We start from the raw sequence: 22,480 nt of genomic DNA on the forward strand, positions 1-22,480 counted from the left end.
CTCCACGATGTTGTATGATACATCAAATACCCACCGTAGTGCCTAGTGGCTATGGCGTTCGGCTGCTAAGCACGAGATCGCGGGATCAAATCCTGGCCCCGGCGACCGAATTTCGATAGGTGCGAAATGCAAGAATGCCAGTGTACCTCCTTGCATTGGGTGCACGTTAAAGAACCCCAGGTGGCACAAATTAATCTGGAGTCCCTCCCTACGGCGTGCCCCATAATCAGATCGTGATTTTGGCACATCAGACCCCAAATTTAAATAATTAAAAATACATAAATTTTGTCCGCTTAGGTGTCCCAGTAGATTCAGTTTATGTAATTGCGATGCTAATTTGTACTGCTGAATTAGAGGTGTCGTAAATTTCAGGCGTCAGTTTCTGAGATTTTCTAATTTTTTTCAGCAATTTACATGCGAATCAGACTTTGTTACTCGGTAGATTAGCAGCAATTCCGTATTCGGTATTTCAATATGCTGAACTTTTGTTCACGCTGTTTTTATTCTAATTACTATTTGTAACGCTAGTCATGCTCACTTGGTGCGTCACCATGTCCTGCATTACTGTTAAAAGAAGTTTAACAAATATATTCCCATTATCCGCTGTAATAGTTTTGGAGTGAATGCGGCGGACTCTGTAATAATATTAATAATAAAAACAGTCTAATATTAGCATTTGAATGCAACAAACGTGACAGTTTGTTACAAAGGATGCCGAGCGAAGTTATTTCTATATTTGCATGCATAGGGGGTAAGCATTGACGTCATCGCGAGGCCACCATATTGTTGCACAGACCGCACGACGAAAAAGCTACGCATTATCTAGATTTGCTCACATCACAAGAAGCACAGTTGAAGTTGTGAATAGGAGATCGATATGACGAAAACGACGTCCCGTGAATACTCTTTATTTTTATAGAAGCTTCTGATGAAAAATGCTAGGGTTGATTATGCGGCACACCATACTCGGGAGGTCCGGAATAATTTTGACCACCTTGGGTTCTTTAGGGTGCACCCAATGCAGGTCACACAGGCGTTCTTGCATTTCGCCTCCCAGCAGCGCAACAACAAAGCTCCACCACGGCGGGTAGAAGATCCTGATGAAAACCATCAGAATATGCAGGGTGTTCTATTTTTTAGAAGGTCCAAAATTTTTAAAAGTTGCCTGTGTCAAATGGCACAATTGTCGCACTTGAGCTAAATTACTCGATGAGGCGGCCATTACTTCTACGAGAAATCAAAATGCCTAACTAAATAATTAGCACAATTGCCCTAACTACCTTCTTATATACTTGTTTTAGGGCACATATTTCGTTCTGCGAACTATAGCCGATGAGCTCTCAAGGCGCATGCACTTGGAACGAATTCTCTGGACTGCTCCAGTTTCGCGGTATTAATTTTCAAAGTTTCCAAAGAAATGCATTGGCGTTCCAGCTACTTTTGCACTTCAATGTATGAAACAGCGACCGGAGCGGTCGCTGTACCATTTGAGCTGACTCGGAGGCTAGCATATGGTATCGCGAAGGCGAATTAATCGAGATCTCGAAGCCCACGGTCACCGTATCAATTTTGTGGGCCAGATGTTCCATTTTCCGGCCGACCTCTCTACATTTTCAAATCATTAAACTACTTCTTCTTGTGGGCTTCCGCAGAGCTAGTCTGCCATACTCATTTGTGATGCACCGACTAGCACTGCGTCCAAAGCTTTCGGTTCAAGCGGATGCGCGGATTATTGACTCACTTGACTGCGATTGCTGGATACGATGACGAAGCCGTTGTTGTCCAATAGGAAACAGTCCAAAGCCTGTGGGAAGCAAGAGAAAGAAGTGGTTAGCGCTGCAGTGACTTACAGTTTCAGCAGAGTCTATTGAGAACTTTTTTTTTTCATTTGTATTCTTTAGCGGATATTTAAATAAAGATAAGGTTATTTAGAAATCTCGTCTAGCTAGCTTGGACTTCTCTTACGTTCGCCCGTCGTTACATCCCTTGGGACTTCTTCACTGGGTTCAGGGATGGCTGAATTGGAATATATAATTTTGCCCGTTACACAACCCGAGTGCCATAAAAGCACCCACCACTTCAATTATTATGATTAATGATTGATAAGTATTAAATTATCATGGCAAAATTATTTCTCCTAATAATTTCTCCTTTTTTGCGGCTGTGCACCCCCCTACTTCAATATTCTAAGCTTTTACTTTGATTGAACTATTGTTTGTAAAAAGAAAATAATTTCAAATCCACCTGCTGTTTGCCTAGTAAACTGTAGTGGGTAAGCGCCATTTCCTGGGGGCAGGAACAAAGTAGGCACTCACTACAGTCAGGGGGTCCGTCATGATAGCCTATGAACTGTTATGTCGCCGTGTAGTTGCTAAAGTGAGGGGGCCCGTTTTGATTCCATCAAATGTTACGTTCGCAAAGTGGCGTTTTTCAGTGGTTGGCTTGTCTAACGGGGGCGCACAGCAACAACGAGTCATCATTAATTGGTGTGGGGCCGCTAAAGCGGCATCTACCATGTCTTGGCGCCATGAAACCCGACGGGAAGGTCTACTATTACACAGGTTCTGCATCGGCTGTTCTTAACCCGTCACTATGCTGTTATGGCTGTTGTGAAGGGCCCCCTCACTATAGTCAGTTCCAACAAAATAAGTAAACGAGCGATTCGGGCCAAATTATTGTCATTATCATCAGCCTATGTTCGTATCCACTGCAGGACTACTGATGTTCATGTCCACTGCACTCCCTGCGACCTCCAATTACCCCTGTCTTGCGCTAGCTGATTCCAACTTGCGCCTACAAATTTCCTAACTTCATCACCCCACCTAGTTTTCTGCCGTCTTCGGTCAAATTATAAGGCGACGTAACTCGTGTTCAGATATTCTGCTCACAAATTCCAGCCCCGCGTCTCTGCAACCATACAAGAGAGACGCACACAACGAGGTGTTTGAGGCGGTGATGATTTCAAACAGCAACTCCGCGCGAGCACGCATGCGCGCCTGCTTTGGAAAATTAGTGTCGGGTGCAAACTGTGTCGAGAGCAAAACTATGGCAAATTAGCGCGAAACGCCGCAACGTGGCGACGGTGTCAACATACCTCGTTTCCGCAGGTGTACAAGCAGGGCTTCTGGTTCTCGCACTGCAACAAGGGAGAGTGAGAGGTACAAGCTTTAATGATATGCTGGAGATGTCAGCTTGACACTGCGACAAGGTTTTTCAAGCAAATAAAGGGGAAAGAAAAAAGACGGCGAGTAGTTAGCGTACTATTTACGGGAAACTCTAATTACACTGCGAATTTCGTAAAGAAAGAAGAAAGGTAAAGAAAATTGACGTTCGCAGCAACTCGGAGCAACGCTTAAGACAAGAATACGACTGAAGAAGACGCAACCAAATCCCTTGTTTAAGGCTTAACCTGGAGCTTGACCAGGGGCGTATCCAGGGCAGCCTCCATTGAGGGGGAGGGGGGGGTTGCGCATGCTTAGTAATGTGAGCTCCCGGAATTCCCCCCCCCCCCCCCCCCCTTTTGAGCCGCCCATAGAATCAGCGCTGGTAATTAAGTTAACTCGCCGTGCTTATTGAAAATACTACACCACACGTTGCGTAGAATGGTTTATTCGACTTTTCGTTTCAGGGTGTACCGGCAGTGATACAAAGATTGTGCCGGACACCTTCAAAGCTGTCTTACAACAATAAGCGGTTAAAATTGTGGTCACGTGGCTGCGGTGTTGCCGTTTCAGTCCTCTTATTCACGCAATGCAGCTTTATCGCTGTTTTACACGACTTCTTAAGCCCGCAACGATCAGGGTATAATTTTTAGTACCGTTGAGTTTTACATAAAAAATATTCTTACTGAAGCGCGAAAAAAAAATTTACGCAGAGAAATGATGGGAATGGTGGTTAGTAATTAAGTGGATTTGTCAAGGTATTATCACGTTATCTTGGCGCCTAACCGTGGCGTACGCGAAGTCACTAACGTGACCTCCAAGATCGCTCCGCTAAATCCCAGGCCACGACCTGCGACAATCACGAGCGACATATTCCTTGTCTCGCGCCTTAAACCGTACCACTCTCGACCCGAGCCCTAACTGCACCTCTGCCACCGGCGGGTCGTGTCACGGCCGGTTGTCATTTGTGACGCTTCCGGTTCTGTGGTTCGGTGCTGGTATGTATGATCCGGTATGCACGCACTAGCTCTAGCATTGCTGCAGCGCTGTGTGCCTCGACTTGCAAGTATATCCCGTGTATATAGTTTATCCCTGTAGCTCTGTGCTTGTGCTGTAGCTCTGTGCTGTGCTTATCCCTGTGCTTGTGACTTTAAACGTTCTTGTGACTGTATTTATCACGCTTTGTTCATCTAAATTTCCCAAAACTCTCTAAACATAGCAAATAATTAGTCATTGCCCACATGCATTATCACTTCAAATTGTCGCATCAGAAATGCAATATTTTGTGGAAAATTATCAATTTGCATAGTCGAAAAGCTGGTAGACTTTTGGGCAAATGCGTGTGGTGTCCATCATTCACAAGTTGGTTTAAACACGATGCTTGCACCTACCGTCGCCGCCGTAGTGCGCAAGGGGGAGGGAGGTTCATAAAATGAGAAAAAGTAATGTCACCCACCCGATGGCTGCGCGAAGTAACTAGGGAACTCCATACGGGTATATCAGAAAGAAAACTATGCAGAGTTAAAAAAATTCGTCCTGGCCCGGGGATCAAACCATGCAGGACCAACGTCCTTCAGGGCAGGTCGCTCCAACATCTGGCCCAACCGGAAGGCTAGCAGATTCAAGGCCGAGGCCGAATTAGTTGAAAATCCCAAGCGCAGGGTACGGAATATGGCAACGTTCAGAGTCCTTGCGAACTGTGATATGAAAATTGCGGTCCTTTGTAGCTTCGTGTTAGGATTGGGTGGGTCACAATTGTGACTTTCACAGTAAACACCTTCCGCATGTGTGACTTGCGGCATCTTTGTGGATCCAGAAGTGCCCGCCACAACCAGGCAGTAAGTTTCGCAAGTACTCCGTGTATTTTTCGGCGAGGCTAGATTTTGTTGGATGTCTCGTGACGTGCTCCAGTGGCACCGCAAGAGACGCCGAGACGGAGCATTTGCCAGCCTCGATCGCTAGAACAAGCCAACCTGCAGCTACCCGCACATTTTCGTTTAATCACCATCGCCTGGAAAGTAATAATAATAAAAATATTTCACCCACCTCACACAGTTAGGAAGGCAGCTTTGATATGAATGTTAGGTAATTAACCCTATGACTGCAAAGTTTTCGTTTCGACTGTTTGTCAGCCCCCGGCCGTTTTTCTTCGCGTGTTGGTTTAGTGGACATTCCATGCTAAACAGCAGCTGGTTTCCCGTTGTCGCTTACTCTCATATCGGTATTCGTGGTCAGTTTATAAGTTCCTTCGCCTGGCGGAGTTCGGAAGGAGAGACCTGCCACACTGGCCGTGGCCACGGCCCTCTGTCCGGACTATGACGGGCGAAGATACCACCACCACCCGCCGACGACACGCACCTTGGACGAAATGTTGAGGAATTTCTCCTCGAAGACCGAGTGCTTGATCTGCAGTCCGACGACGGCCGCCGGGGCTTTCTTTTCCGTTCCGAGAAACACCGCACGGCTACCGGTCACGTAGACGGGGCTGTTGTCGTTGGCCGCGTACCGGGCACCTGCGACGCGCGAGTTGTGAAGTTGGGTGAGTGAGCTGCGACCTAAAACTCTCTATTAGACAGTTTTAGGTTACTGTTCTCAAGCGTAGGGAGACGTTAACCTCCGGGCGTACAAAAGACCGCAACTCGAGTACGAAAGCGCGCTAAGGCCCCGCAATGGAGTTTGCATCCCCCCCCTCCCAAAGTATGGGCGTCGCTTGGGTACCCTATTTTCCAACTCTGTATAACGGAGTTTTAAGATTAAGGTGCCCAAGCGTTGGGGGACCGGGTTCACAAATGAATGTGCAAAAAAGGTATACAAAAGAAGGCAAGGAGGGAGCGACGCATTGTATGCGCAAAGTTTCGTTTGGGGGAACACAAATCTAGAACTTTCTGTTGTGTAACAGAGCAAGGGGCCTGGCTCCCAGTGTGAGGCGAGCTAGGCAGAGGAAGCAAGAGCAGGGCGGTTTCAACCATACATGCAGCCAGTTTGCTACAACGCACACAGACTTCTTCTTTTTGTACTATATTCCATGTTGTAACCACTCCTGCATGGGCCCGAGGAGGGCCTGCAGGATTGTAAAATAAATAAATAAAACAGATTGTATTATTCGGTATAAGAAAATCACGATTTTACGAAATACTTCGTGGCTACGGTGGCTTCGGTCGACTCCATTAAGTTTATTGTCAACCACCCTGTCGCAAGACACTGGCATAAGAAAAAAAAAAAAATTGGGCGAAAGAGGAAAAAGTGATTGCAAGGCGTAGCGCTTACAGGGATGAATTTATGCACGCATAACATGGGCCGAACTTGTGCACTCATGACACTATATTAAAAACGAACAGTTCGAGGAGCAGATAATACTTACCGGCGTCGAACGGAACCGAGTATATGAAGGAGGTGTTGCTGATCTGGTGAAAGTCGACGGCGCGTCGATAGAACAGCTCGTCGATAGCACGGGTGTGAAGCTCGTAGAATGGTCTAGAAAGAGAAGCAGATAAGGTACCCCAGTTATGTTAAAATGACTCACCGCACAGGCTTTCTGTATTACGGCATTACATAGGCCTAAGGAGAGGGTGAACGAGCGCGTATACCGGGTGTTTCGGCGGCCACTTTCAAAAATTTTTAAAGGTTGCCCGTGGCAGATAGCACAATTCTAGTTCATGAGCTGGTCTACTCGAATAGGCAGACATTACTTGTAAAAAACAATTGAAATACATAATCGACTAATTAACAAGAACTGACAAAATTTTCACTAATTACCTTATGGCCCATATTGAAATTTACAAATCCTAGACGTGGAGTGCGCAAGGCGGATCCACTTGGAACGAATTCTCAGGATGACACCAGTTTCGAGATATTAATTCCCTGAACTTCGCGGAGAAGTGCATTGGCGTTCCAGTTACCTCTATGCTTCAGTGCATAAAATGACGGTTTGTTAAAAAAGTTCGGGAATTAATATCTCCAAACTGGTGTCATCCTGAGAATTTCGTTCCAAGTGGATCCGCCTTGCGAATTCCTCGACTAGAATTTGTAAATTGCAATATTGGCCATGAGGTAATAAGTAAAAAAAATAATTAGTGTTTTTTTCTGTTAATTAGTCGACTATGCATTTAAATTTTTTGTACAAGTAATGTCCATTTCATCGAGTAGACCAGCTCATGAACTAGAATTGTGCTATCTGCCACAGGCAACATTTACAAAAATTTGAAATTGTTTGCTGAAACACCCTGTGTACCATGCAGTTGTAGGGATTGAGTTACGACGTATGCAAACGCAGCAATGCCCATTATATTTGCTCTAATATGCCCCTGCATATCTCCTCTACTCATTACACTGTCTGCCCAACTGCACGCCTTCCTCTTAACCACAAATTACAATATCAGGTATACCTGTTTGCTTTTTATCCATACCGCTGTATTTAGCGCCTAACATATCTTTATTTAGCGCCTAACATTTTCGTTCCAACGCTCGTCTCGCGGCCCTTAAAAGCTAGTTCTCAAGTTTAATCCTTAACCTTTAAAGATTCAATCTCTCGCCTACACCCATATTAACGAATCCGCTCACCAACGTTCTTACCCATGCACGCGAACCCGTCCACCCGTTCACCTATACTAGCCTACCCATAAACTTACCCATACACTCACCCGCTCAACTGCCTACCTATTCGCTTACCAATACATACATTCTCCCCTCTTTACAGACTAACTCTCTCACTAGCCTACTTGCCCAATCACTCACCATTACAAACTTCCTCATCCATTCACTCACCCGTTTACCCGTTCATTTGCCCAAGAACTCGCTTACCTCCATCTTTACACATCCACTCTCTCATTCGCGTATACGCTTACCCATTCGCTCACTCAGTCAATCCTTGCTCTACTTGTCCGCAAATCCACTCACTCACTAGCCCATCCACTCAACTCACTAACACCCACTTACTTGGTCCCTCACACTCGACAACACGCTCACCCACCCACTCTTTACACATCCACTCTCTCACTCGCCTACGCTTACCCATCCGCTCACTCACTCGATCACTGGTGTACTTACATGCAAATCCACTCACTCGCTAACCCACAGTTACTTAGCTCCTCCCACTCGACCACACTCTTTCCCACCCACTCGCCCACTGACTCGTCGACGCACCTTTCGGAATTGCTGTTCTTCTCCTCTTCGCTCCGATGGTCCGTGAACCGTAGCAAACCGCTCCTCGTTGCCACAAAAGTCATCACGATGCCGTTGCTCTTGAAAGTCGTGTCTCTGCGATTGGTCGCCCGACCCGCAAGGCAGAATGCTTTCACACAAGCCTCTCGTAGGCATTCGATGTTACGCAACATTCGGAAAATCCTACGCCTTGTTATCACGACACTGCATGCGCTGTTTAGCCAAGTATTGCTGTATAAACATACCCGGACTCCCTTAGTCAGAAGTTGGATCATCGAACATTAAGTCGGGAGATGATTGAATTGTAAATTAAGGGATGAAAGGATTAAAAAAAAACTAAACAAGTGATTTTATTCCTTTCTTCCAAAATTTTGTCCGTATACATTTCCCTTTATTTCCTAAAAGGGAACCGTCTCCCACATGCTTGCTTTTATATGCCAAAATTACATTTTGCTACATTTCCGATAAGTTGATCACGAAGTACGTACCTGCTTTCCAACATGCGTAATGACGAAGCGGCACTGGAACACTGGCCTGTCAGAGCTAGTTTCGCTAGTTAAATGGCAGCTAATTGCTTCGTTCGTCGGGATTTCCGCACACGTCTTTTAACTAAAGGTAATGCTTTAGCGTAAACGCCCGTAAGACTTGCAGTTTAGCGGAGGATTAGGTTTCAAGCAATATGTGAAACTGCCTCTCTCTCACGCTTGAATCCTATCACAAAATTCTTAAACAAAACGCACCCTCGAAGAACGAGCGATAAATCTCGCTTGCTTCAAAGGAATTCCAACTCTAGGAATAAGAGCGGCGTGCAGACTGCGTTCTTGACTCTCTGAGACATGCGTTATATACACCGGAAAGCGCGGTAGAAAGGGTCACGTTACCTGGGCAATAAGGCCAGTAGCCTATGAAGGGGGCTAATGCACACACACCAAACACATAACGAGAGGTTAGAAACATCAGGGTTCAGCACGAAAGTGGGTTTTGCCTTGGACCTTGGCGATTGTGCGAGGACGAAGTTGATTTCAGGGTTGCGCGAAGTGCTCGAGAGCTTCGAGTAACGAATCACCCGCGCTGAGTCATTTTACGCAGTGGTCGTAATGGCTGTACCAATTTTTGAGCGAATATGTACGAGTAAGCGAAGAGTAGCACCAGAAAAGCCGTCGCTAATGAAGCTACCTTCGCGTATAGAAGGCGCGGGTATCGTAAATATCTGCTGACAGATCGATTGCGAGATTACTTGGAAAGCGTATTCCATTAAGGTTTGTTCATAGATTTATTTCGCACGTTTCCATCACGTGACGGCGAATGCGCGTTATAAAAATGACCAGGCGGCTCCCGTTAGTGCATATTCATTGCCGTTTGTTGACCGAAAATACAATTGGCAAATGCCGCCATTCTCAAGTTCCGGCATCGTACTGGTCTGATTAGGATTATACTTGCTTTTTTTCTCGACTTGGTAATTCGACCTGCATTTGCATGAACAGGGCATTTGCGTTCGATTGTCCCTGAGACAGCAGACTTGAATTTTCATTCCAAGTTGAATCGATATCTCACGCTCGATTTCAGCTTCACCAGCGTGCGGTACATATTTAATGCTCAATCGTTTTGTATTCAGTTTGCATTCAACTGAGCTTTTGAGTCACATTCGATCCGTACTTCGCTTTCGCTCTTATACCGGCGGCAATATTCACTTCGCTTCATCGGCCCGACGAACACCACAGACTGCGAGCACTTCCAGGTACGCGATACGCTAGCATGATAACGCATATTGATCAGCCGTGGTCGAACAAGGATGTCGATGGAGCCAACGTTGTGGGGAAGCACCCTAGCCGAAACGCTGACTCCAGCGACATCGCTTCTTGGACTACTGTTGTTCACTTCAAGCCCGCCATGTTACTCTGAAATTCTACCTCGTTTAGAACACAGATTGTGTATTCGGCCAGTATATGCGTCTGAGCGATGCACACCAAACGGCTTGCTACCCTACGTCACAGGGCGGAGACGATCGGACGGCAGCGCTCTCGGTCCATGGCCCGATTTTTCAACTGCGAGGCAGACGACGGGGGTATTATTGTATCTTCTAACTTTGTTGCAGCGCAGGCAAAACAACAGATAAACACAAACACACAGCGCTGTGTGTTTGCCTAGTGTGCCTTCCTGTGTCCTTGGCGTTCTGTCTGAGCGACAACGAAGTAGTTGACGCTATACTAACAAGGCCATGTAGCTATCCTCACTGGCCTTACCTGATTCCTACACGCATGCCACGGAACTGGACGAATACGGTAGGGTCGTTGTAGTGACGTACGCACATACGCTACCACTCCTTTTTTCCCTCCTCCTCCTTACCCTCCTTCCCCGTATTTTTTCTCCGCTTTCCTTTTCCCGAATGGGCTTGGATACACCTGCTCGGGCCATCCTCTCTGCTTTTACCGTAAATACGGTCTGATCTGCTGGTCTATCGAATTGGCTTTCTATTCCATTCGCATTCAGTTCGGTGTGATTGTCACTACGAAGCTGCGTTCGAACGCTCCTTTGCACAACCCGTATCAGCACCGCGTCTGTAAGCTCCATTTAGCATTTTCATTTATTTTTCTCAGTCTAATAAAAAAAATATTCAAGACAATTTACTCCAGCTCAAGTACAAAAAACTGAGACACGACCCAGATATCTAAGAAGGACATATAACACACGGGAGAAAAAAAAAGATTATGGTTAGTGGAGTAAAGAAGTTCTCTTACCTGGCACTCCTGTAAGCATTTTATACTTACCGACCGGCAGCTTATAAGTTTGGTAATTGGAAGGGGGGTGGGGTGGAGCAGAGCAAAGCAAAACAAAGCCACGACACAAGGCACAGAAGCAAGCCGAGTTTGCGAGAATGCGACACAAAAGCACCGACTGTACACGTGGGTACGTTTGTCGTCTACATCGATATTCGCGCCCCTATGTGGTCGGTGAATCGAATCATTCGAAGCAACAGCCTATTAGAAATTGCGGTATCATTGCTTCACCTAACTAAAAAAAAATACAATCTCATTCATTTTATCTAATTAAAAAAATTCGCCGACGATTACGATACTCCCCAAAGTTAAATTTTAGCGCAGCTCTATACGTGTTTTCATGTGGCGATATATTGGCTGGTGCGGACAAAATGTCACATGCAGCACGTTGAAAACGGAGCGAAGTGTGGCGCGGCCGCCTCGGTAATCGGGAGATCGCGAGAGGCAGCGCTTGGGTGAGGCGCGTGGGCGCGATTCACAGCAGCCGCCGCAGACAGACCCTCCGCTCACGCAGGGCTTCGTTTCCATATATGGTATCGGTGGCGTCATCGGTGAACAGAAGACCCGCGCTACTCTGGCGCCATCTCGTAGCCATCGTCGCCGCAGAGCCCGTCGTGCACGTCACTACGTTTTTCTTCTCACACTTTCGCCATACCCTGGTCTTCCGATTTACTCCTCGCCCCCTCCTCGCTATCGCCGTCTTTGATCCACCGCTGCGCTCCGCGTTCGCCGCAGAAACGGGCGCCTAAGAGCAGCGCGCTAAAAATAATAATAACCTGCTGCCACGGGTGCCTGGATTCAATATTCAACGTTCGGTTATGAGCAAGGAGGAGGAACACTTGCGCTAGATAGCTCCATTGCTCACCCGAGTTTGATTCGACGCGATAACCAACAACGGATATCTGGTACGAGAGACTCTTCCTTGCCTATCAGCGTAAGAGAATTCGATGGCTGGCGCCTTCGTAAGAGCGGCGATTGAATTCACACGGGTAGCCGAGTGAAAGACGAGAACACACCGCGATGAAGTTTACAGGAAATATTTCCGCGTTTAGCGGAGGACGGAATGCCATACAGTAGGAAGCGTACATTGGTGCTTCTGTGTCGCATTCGCATGAGTGCCGGCTCAAGCTCAACTTTCGGAATTCAAACTCTACATCCGAAACTCAGGTAAGTGACGAGCAAGCCTGTTGCTTATAGAATTTTACGACAAAGTATGTGCACACAGAAACGTTAAGATGTTTACGCGTCTTTGACTTGCATGCACGAGAAATGTACGGTGGCCTTGCTTTGTAGACGATAGATTGTTAAGCCAATGGTATGCATGTAGCAATGATATCTTTATTTAATTGTGTGAGTATACGAACGTTTGAGCAGTATTAGTCAAAATATTTGACGTCACGGGGCAAATAATACGGAAATGTAAATGTTGCAATACTAATAGGGAACATGAATGCTGGTTATCATGGTAAGTGCACGTTTAGTTTGAAACATACAGCTCGCAAATGGCGGCACACATGATAGCAATATGCACACCGGAAGCACACCGCTAACAACAGCGTGCACGAAATGGGCGGGAAATGCCGGAGCAAGCTGTCGGACTAAGTGAGGTTCTTAACTAAGTGAACGTGCTATAGCTACTTTTTGTAACCGTTTCCCTTTTGCATACCTTTTGTCTAACGACATGAAATCTATTAAGCTATTCAACTGTCAAATTAAATCATACTTGTTATCTTGCGTGTATTCTTATATTATCGCACTATGCTTACGATTTAACGTGTATGATGTTATTGCCTGTCAATGTATATCGAACTATGAGGCAGCTATCTTGCACTGCCGTGCGCGAAAGCTGTATTGTTTATTATGACCGTGCAAGTGCGTGTCAGGGGCCCGGGTCCGTGTCAGGCAAAGCTGTTTGCCATTAGTCCCGGCTCGTTTGGACATTTTTGTAAGTGTCGGAATTAACTACTATTCTACTCTATTGAAAAAGTACTGCTATGTCAATCTTTTTTTCTCTCTGTCAACTGCACGCACGTATGCTTTCAAACAAATCAATAATGTTGTTATTATAAAGTTTCAATGCTACCTTTAGCAATTACTGGTCTAACGCATTTTGTTTTAGGTACTTCAAGAAGGCTTGATGACGCGTAGTAGCACCGCAACCCCCCAGAAAAGAGCAAATGTAGACGCATGTTATGAAATGTATTTTCTCATAGTCGGATAAATTTTATAAGCCAAAACAAACGTCGAATTGTGATTGCGGAAGAATTAGCGCCAGTGAAGAAAAATGCTTCACTTCGAATCACACAGGCTCAACTTGAAGCACTGGAGTGGGTACGTACATCAATCAGTTCATTGGTTGAAAGAAAACCGGCAAGATGATGAATTAAATGGAACAAAATTACTGTGACCGAACAAATCTATAATGGTCAATGGTGCTGATTTCAGCTCGGAAATTTAAAACTAATGAATTCTTCGAAGCAGCGCGAACTTTTGTATGCCGAAAACCTCAGGATAACATCCCCTATATTTTGAGCAAAATCTGAGTCACTGATATCATTACGGTTCGTCGAGGGGGGCCAAATAGTGACAAACATTAAAAAAATATGGCTGCCCGAACAAGCCGTTACCTACATTTGGGTGCATGCATATTGCGGCTACAGAGTTAATATTTACCTTTAAAAAATTAAGGAAATAAAGTTATTTGAAGTTTTTCAGACTAGAAGGCAACCAACTAGCACAACCACACGAAACAGTCAACGAAGAAGCAGTACCACTGCCGCTCGATAAAAAAAAAAAAAGAAAAAAAAACACTGCTTGGTCTAGCGGCTTTTATAGAACGCCGCATAGTGGCCAACAATGCCGAATATGCACAGTATCAAAGTGGCGTGAAAGACATATGCCAAACTAACCGCGAAAAACAGCGCTCATACACAACGACACCATAACAGTGTCTGTCGTAAAATCGTCTTTTTGTGCGCTAATCTTCCAATCTTTTTTTTTTCTCCTTTAGCACTGCTTTTCGACACTGTCAAATGAGATTTGGAATCACGCTTGCTTTGTTAGCAACAATACCACACCGCGGGTTGGCGTGGTTATATATGTTTAAATGATTAATAATAACAGTACCACCCTGTACACTAACAGTTGCATACCACACTACGCACTCTAGGCAACGGCGTGTTGCAGATGCCTTACTCTTATTATAACACATACGCTAATGGCACATCGTTGCTTGGCAACACCCAACCACGCAAGACAAAACGCCACAAAACGCTATTGGGTCGTGTCTCAGTGCGTCCAAGGCAATTCCCTTACTTAAAACAGAAAAATCATTGCTTTTGCACAACTTTCTTACTTAGTTTTCTGAAAACTTTTCTGTGTAAAGTGCGCGCAGCCACATTCCTGCAATAAGTGCAGTTGACCCAGAAAAGTTTTTCGTAAACATTGCACTTTTAAAGGTATATTTTTTTTTACCGAGAACTGGATAACACTGGCGGCAAATGTATTTTAGGCTAAACTTTAAAAGGCAGGAACATACGTGCCTGCAGCAGTTTAGATTTCATCGGGAGAGCATACCTTTTTTTCTTTCTTTTTTTTCAATTTTCGTTTATTATCAACAGCTCAGATTGGCACGCCGAATATTGCTCTCAGTAGAACCTAATAACGAACTCTTCAAAATTTTGCCGCCATTTCGTTTAGAGCGATAGGCAGATAACTTGAAGGCGTACGTTTTGAGAACTTTGGGTGCCAGAAAGCAGTTCCGAATGCTCCGGTCAGTGCGACGATAGCGAGCATTTGCGCTCGGTTAAGCTGGCGCCGATAAATTCGTGCTCAGTGTGGCCTTGAACAAGGCTTCAGTTGTATAGAAAGGGAGTTTCGTAAGGGTCACTTAATTATTTAAGAGCCGCCTTCAAGTTCCCTGCTGCCAAGCTGGCTTAAGGGAACTAGGCCTCAAGGTCGCTTTTGCAAACTGGCGCACTAAAGTATACGGTCACCACACTGCATACAAATGAGGCCGTTAATAACGCGAACAAAGCCGTGATACGAACGAAAATGACGTCAAAGTTTAGCTTTGCTTTTTTGGCAATGCGGTGCTTTCTCATATCGCCAGCTTTACGATGCTGTTAAACGTGACGTCTACTGCTAGTTAACAGTCAAATCAAGCAGCGCATGAACGTTATATTATAACACACGAGGTTTTGTTATACTGCTTGCTGTAATTTTCATAATTACCTCATTTATGTAATCACAGGGGGCCCGCCTGTCAGTTTTTCCCTAAACTCTGGCACCTCCGGCTGTAATGTGTGTTCCGACTATGTATTGATAACCCCCACTAAGCCTTTTTGAAGTAAACTCCACAACGTGCGGCCGCTGAAGCTCGGGATTCGATCCGTCCACCTCGTACTGCAAGGCAGTGTAATAGCTGACGAGTAAGCCCCCCCTTATGAACCAACGTCTGTCGAATACCTTCGTTAGTCGGTCGTGGTATAACCGACGAAGTAACCTTGAGGAGTAGCCCCTAAAGCCAGCTCAGACGCGGCCGCGAGACGACAGGCCGAATGAAGCGGCGGCGCTTACTTTGAAACATGGGAGTAGAGCTGTTTGGAAGGTTGACGGGCCATGATCTTCTCCGGACTGGTCACCTTGGCATCGAACACCAGGCTCTGCACAAGGTCCTTGTCACCTGCGCAGTGTCGCGGTGCGCGCCGAATGATGATCGCCGTTGCCAGAGAATACACCGCCGCAGTTAGAGAATGACAACGTGTAAAGACGAGCTTAAAGAGGCGCTATAAAGAGCATCAAGAATAAGCGTTCGTTCGATACTTTACTAGCAATCATTTGGCGAGGAAAGGTCGATTGTAACTGGGAAACATGAAGGCTAAACTCTCGTTTATTATTTTTTAATACGCTTTGGCAACGCAAGCGCTAGTATACTTCAATGTAGTGTCACGGATTTATATATATCTTACAGTATTTGGGCCCTTTGTGGAGACATGACAAAAAGTTCTCGAATCATTTTAGATTGAGCCTTTAGTTCCTTTAAAATACGAGGTAGCCTTTTAGTCAAAGTAAAATTAACTAGACCTGATGAGATTTAGTTTAGCCCTGAGGTCATGGAGAACCGATGCGATAACACCGGGGTGGCGTTGCCAGCAGTCTTTCGCTTTCTGTCTTTTTGTCGTTTTTCATCTATATTTTTTTAGGTGGCGGGGGCCGGCGAGGGTGCCATGTCGCTTAACATGGTAAGAATGACCGTTTTGCCGCTGCCGGAGGGTGGTTTACTTATACAACATTCCAATTCAGCTTTAGTGCGCTCTAAATTGAAACGTGCCGTTTAACTTACCTAAACTGAGCAGTTAGTTATGAAGAACGCCATGTGGGGGATTGAAGATGACTTTTCGACTACTTGGTTTCTTTTTTCGTTCACGTTTTTCGAAATCGCCGCGATTTCCCTTCCATGTGTCCCCACAGAAAAATGCGAAGCTAAGTTCTAAGTTAGTTCGTTACTCTTCTGCAATTGCGAATGCATCTCTGCTGCCACTGAGTGGCGATACGGTAAGCGAGAAAAGTTTGCCTAGAAGACGCGGGTCGAGACGCCATTTTGAAATTCTCGCACCATGAATCTCTCGTGGCGTCATAGATTTTCGTAGACTCCACTCGATGAACGACTACTCGCCTGTTCACTGATAAAGAAGGGCTACGCTATACGCTCGAAAATGAGCAGTACCTCAACATTGACAACTTCTGCGAACTAGTTGTGCACATGAAATACACCCAAATATTTTGAAAAGTCATGAAACACGCGAAAGCACCATGAAATTGTTCACCTCACATCGACTTGTCGGGGCTGCGTCTAGCGCGCGAAATGCAAGAAGGGTTCAATTTAGACTTCATTTTGTCAGAAAGGTGAAGCGTCGTCTTTCGGAAAAAAAAGAGGACGCTAAGCTTCGCCTTCAAGAGTGGAACGTGGCAGCGTTATCGCACCCCCGTCCCCCCGTTCGCATCGCATTTTTTATGAGTAGGCTTCACTGTAATACACAATGTGGGAAAGCCAGCTTACAAAGACCAAGCTTACACCGGTCCCCTTAAAGTCGGCTTCACTTTAAAACACAAATGCAACGCTCGGAAGACATTTTTCCAGGGGAAATATAAGCAGTCTTGTACGAAAATATGAAGGCCCTAGGACATTTTATGAATTTAATAATTGTTTGCTGTTGCCCTGAGGCGCGCGCGTGTCCAAAACGCATTAGGCCGGCTAAGTCCTAGTTTGACCTTGGCTGAACTTGAAGGTCAGATTTACGGAACCAGGCATTTTGTGGGTTTGTACCTGGAGTAGTAGAGCTGTCGCTCTAATAAACTAGAACGGAGTCTTGAAAAGAACACTGCCCTAGTCTAAACTTATTAGTGATGTTCTTTAGCATCCACTTGATTTCGGGCTGTGTATTCATTTGCGTATGCTTTTGTTGTTGTATTCGTGAACTGCCCTACTTACAGACCATGGTGTTGTAGAACTGCCTTTTAGAGTCCGGCTTCCACTTGTAGCGTTCCGATGTTTCGGAGGGTTCTTTCATGACGCGCTCGAGAAAATCTTTGATTATCGTTTCGGGCGTGTCGTACGTGCTGTGGATGTCCACGCAGTATTCCCTGAAACGCAAGATAGTTGCTTAAGGAGAGCAGACAGAGGAGGCCACGCATCGAAACCATTAGAATTGTATGTTTGAATTCCACGCAAGAGTAAAAAAAAAAAAAACAACAAAAATACCAGTCGGGATGAACCCTCCAGTTTTCTCCTTCGAAGTACTTCCTCCCTGCAAAGAACCGAAAGTGAAAGTTTAAACTTATACTCGTGTCAACGACAAATACCAGTCACGTGATAACTAAAAACAAAAAAGGAAGACTGATGGTACTCATAGTAGTTACATTTTTATTTGCACTATAAAAGAACGTTGGCCCACCAATACGGCGCTGGCAACTCCTTGTATCATAAACGGGAAATGATGTACAGTTGTACTACTATGCATCTATGCACATGGCTTGTGTAGAAAAGGCTGGTTTATTGCATTTAATGCAGACACAATGGCATCGCAACGTAACTGTCAACGCTGCCCAACAGCACTACAATAGAGCTCTCAAACGAACACTATTGATATAATGTGTAACGACAATAGCACATAAAATGAAAGTAAAAATAAAGAACGTCATTCTTTATGTCCACATTTCCACAACAGGATTGTACGGTACGCATGCAGTTAATGATCTCATATGACAATGGAACACGAGTTGCACCGAGATCCTTACGCGATTATTCATTGGTCAAGAGTGCTTAGCAAGCAAGTCATCACACGGACATTCTCAGTGGTCGTTTAGTGGCGTCACCGCTGAGCATATGAAAAGCCGTCTGTTGTAATCTTAAGCTGCAGCTGGTGGTCAACCTTTGAGAAGATGGCTTGCAGAGCAAATACCGGATGTCCTGAGAAACTGGTTTCCTCGTCGGGTCAACGTGGCTTCGATAAGGCCACAATCTTGTTTGTACATTCAACTCGTTACTATCCTCACCAGCCGTGCAGAACCCAGCATAGGAAGCGGGCGAGAAGGGAACGGAGGCGCTTGATTCGGAAAGTGGCTTCCGCATTCGAACAATCCTCCACTCAAAGCTCTTCCTCCACTCACAGCATCACAGCACCGCCCCTCGACCCCTCCAAACACAACACCTCTCAAGAATTGCTGTGGATGATCATGAAGTGCAGTTACCCCTTCTATCGAGGGGCGGCGCTGTCATCCAGTTTCTTGAGTAGAGTTTGGGTGTTGAGTGCAGCAACGGTTTAGAATACGGGGGTCCGTTTAGGCAACAGACAATGCCAAGGAAAACATAGGAAAACTGAAATTTTTAAATCTATACCGCCGAAATGATGTAAGGAAGAGATTGAATTTGCGATAGTCCTGTTATGCCTAATAAATAGAAATTTAGTTTGAACAAAAGTCAACTTGCCGACAGTGATAGCCGTAACATTACTGGTTAGCCTGCCCAGAGTTCGCCGAATAGCGAAATAATGTGCTTGAAGGGTTGAAAAGTCGAGATCAGAGGCAAGATTAAGCCCTGCCTCGGATCTCGGTATCTTTTTTGAGGGCCGAAATCAAGTACGGGAAATCCAGGTGGTGCCCAACGTGGGAGGTGTTAAGCACGGTAGGAAGAGCTGCGGAAACAGTAACAGGCCCCAAAATGTTGAAAGTGACGTTTTTTTTTAATTTGCTCTACAAACCTTGTATTCAAGTTGTTGCCATTAATTTAATAATTAGGATCTTGTTTATTGTTCTGCGACAGATTGTATAGAATTAAGGACATAAAAAGGACGCAGAAGGCTTGTCCAGAAGGCTACTAAGAAGATACAGTAGGCTTAGAAGGTAAGCTCAGTTGGCATAGCATTGCACTGCACAGGGTCCTGCTATCACCAAACTGCAAGTTGCTTTTTGTTTTCGACTTTTAATTTCCTTTATTAAAAATATGATTATTGCATATAAAAATTTCCCTAACTACTTCGGCCGTACAAAAAAAAAAAAGGCGAACTGCATGCAAATGTGAGAACCGGTTATAAGCGAAGCTTTGTTTCATGTCTATTACAATACCCTTACTTCTCCTTACTGACTTCTAGACATGTAACTCAACAATTCTCGCTAAATGCACGCTCTGACGTCACTTTCATCGCTTTACTTCTCCGTCCTAGCAGTAGGCGCTGGCCCTGTGGCGCGCGTGCGTTGTTATCAGCCGTTGCTTGATCTGCGCTGCTTCAGATTACGTAAAACGACCGTGGAGAGAATGTCCGCGTGGTGTCGAGATAACACGCATGCTCGCGACACGGGCAACTTACAGTCCTCTTCCCTTGATTGAACCTGCACCTCGCCCAGGATTTCGGTGGAGCCGTACGGCTGCGGCACAGCTATACCGAACCTGAAACGAAAAAAAACAACAACAACAAAAAACAAATCAATCCCTTGCTGGCAAATTGCTAGGGTTGCGATTTCTAATAATTTTTGCGGAACAATTGACGGCTTCAATAAAATCTTCGGAATAAATAGTTACATTTTTCGTCACTTAAATGCCACAAACCCGTAAGAACCTGGGTGTCTCGAAGTTCGCGAGAATCGCCAATGGTAGGGGGGGCACGGCGACGACACATTGACAAATAAAAAAAGCAGGTGCGACTCTTTTTTGATTTTTTTTTTGCGGGGGGGGGGGGATACAACAACGTCAGAAATATATCTGAATGGCTATCAATGCAGATAATATACATCCGGGTGCTCGTACTGTGACCGGGGACACCGCGTGCGCCCGAGTATAATTAAAGGAACGCGTGTAATGTTCCATGACAGCTGTACCTTTCCACTCTAGATATAGTTCTATCGCAAAATACCACTGTATTCCGACGAATCTAAGTCAAGATAATCGCCTATTACGGAGCACATATTAGACATTTGCCTCACGCGCCCTCGTCAATGGAATGCGGCCCGATATAAAGCGAACTGAGTTAGGCCTACAGTACCTACACACAAATGGCTTGGATTTAAACCTGACTTCGGCTAGCTGCATAGCGCACAATGGCAATTGTTATGCGGCTGTGCTTGAGGCGTGTTATTTTATTTTATTTTTTTGCGGTGGGTTGGTGCAGTTTTGTGGACTATTTATGGCCGTGCCCGTATAATCGGGTGAATAGGTCGGAATTCAGGTAACTCCTGGACAAACCACAATAGTTGGCAGGTGCGCAAACCTAATAAAATTTGGGGTAGTGGTTGCCGAACGAAACGGTTTCCCTGTCCCCATGTATTAAGATACGAGATTCTGAGGGAAAAAAATCCTGCTATGCGGACGCCTTCTTTTCGCATGTCTGGGTACAAAGTGGCTATCTAGGCGCTTGTTACCCAGGAGCTGGTTTAGGCTTGCTTTCCAATGAATGACTGGCTCAATTATACACCCACGAGTAGATTTTTGTACTTGTTACTCGTGGATATTTAGTTTTTTTTTTTTTCATTTTGCGATATACACACAGAAGTTTCGTGCACATTTCCTTGTTCGTTAGTAGTGCGATTCATATTTTCATGTGACACAAAACGGCATAGAAAGTTGTCGTCACTTTAAGCTAGCAATAGATGATCGACGCACTTATTCAATATATAGCGATTGGCCAGTTTTTCTTTGTTTTTCTCTTGCCCATAATTTTGGGACAGCCGAACATTCAGTAGTCATATTTGTCGCACGGGAACGTTATAACATAAGCTAATGACTACCACACACAAAAAAAAGAACTGTTCTTAACCCTTTATTAAATGTATCAAACAAAAAGACTGCCCAATATATCTAAGGATAGTTTAGGCACCGAACTTCATACGGAACCGGTTGCATCCTTTAATAAAATGCTTGATGTAAAGAATTCCAACTGATTTCGAGTAAGTTCGCTTCGAAGGGGCTATCCGAATATTCGCTCAGGTTTCTTCGGTCACAACGAGGATGTATACAATGCCATTGATAAAACCTAGGTTTCAGTATGTACCATAGAGGACGCTAGCGTCCTTTCGGTGTATATATCGGTATACTCACGAGAATGAACTGTTCGGTACTGCACCGTACTGGTAATTGTGGCGTCTCGTCACAACCCGTTTCTGTAAACAAGAGAAAAAGACCATCATCATCACCACCATCATAATCCCAATCATCATCGGCAGCAGCCTATTTTTATGTCCACTGCAGGACGGAGGCCTCTCCCAGCGATCTCAAATAACCACTGTGTAAGAAGGCGTAAGTGTGGACAAAAGCTAGAAAAGTACCTGCGGCAGGACCAAAAATACCTGCTTCTATCGACTGAGCTACACGGCGGCGGATGTCTATATACCACTGCACTTCCTCCGGTATTTCTGCATGCGTACAAGGCATACCTTTGGGAGTTTTGGCCTGCTCCGCTCACGGCCATCGCGGAAGGATGCTGAACATCATTTCAATCGCACGTGTTCACGTGCCTCTATGCCCGCCGGTGGCGCTGGCTGACACTCCCTCAAGTAGACCTAGCAAACGCAGGCAAATACGCAAGCACGTTGGCGGGGGTTGAAGCGCTGGGGTTGTGGGTTCGGCTCCTACCGGCGCCAAGTTGTCTTATGCTTTCATTTACTTCTTACTTAGTATTTTTTATTGCGATAGCAATTATATGGACACTCAAAAGCAGATTTCTGCCGTCGGCGTCGCCGTCGCCGTGAGGTTCCGTATGACGTCATTTGGAGATGAAATCGTCGCCGCGCGCCGAACGCTGTATGTGCGAGTGAAAGGGCGCGAGGGGCGCGTCTTTCACGGGGAGTGAACGCACGGCGGAGAACAAACGCGCGTTCTGCGCCGTGCTC

At 45.4% G+C, this 22,480-nt stretch overlaps 1 protein-coding gene across 1 annotated transcript in view; it reads right to left on the reverse strand.

Moving 5' to 3' along the window:
* Window positions 1-22,480, reverse strand: part of LOC119466161 (voltage-dependent calcium channel subunit alpha-2/delta-3-like) — a 37,161-nt gene that overhangs the window by 12,297 nt on the left and 2,384 nt on the right. The window contains exons 3-12 of the mRNA XM_037726658.2: window positions 21,690-21,751; window positions 19,966-20,045; window positions 17,862-17,907; window positions 17,592-17,743; window positions 15,677-15,782; window positions 8,304-8,417; window positions 6,523-6,635; window positions 5,520-5,674; window positions 3,095-3,136; window positions 1,742-1,804 (exon numbers count right to left, since the gene is read on the reverse strand). Of these exons, the coding sequence (XP_037582586.1) occupies window positions 1,742-1,804; window positions 3,095-3,136; window positions 5,520-5,674; window positions 6,523-6,635; window positions 8,304-8,417; window positions 15,677-15,782; window positions 17,592-17,743; window positions 17,862-17,907; window positions 19,966-20,045; window positions 21,690-21,751 (933 nt within the window). The remainder of the gene's footprint in view (window positions 1-1,741; window positions 1,805-3,094; window positions 3,137-5,519; window positions 5,675-6,522; window positions 6,636-8,303; window positions 8,418-15,676; window positions 15,783-17,591; window positions 17,744-17,861; window positions 17,908-19,965; window positions 20,046-21,689; window positions 21,752-22,480) is intronic.

Source organism: Dermacentor silvarum, chromosome 10 (genome assembly GCF_013339745.2).
Source record: "Dermacentor silvarum isolate Dsil-2018 chromosome 10, BIME_Dsil_1.4, whole genome shotgun sequence".
NCBI classification, from domain to species: domain Eukaryota; kingdom Metazoa; phylum Arthropoda; class Arachnida; order Ixodida; family Ixodidae; genus Dermacentor; species Dermacentor silvarum.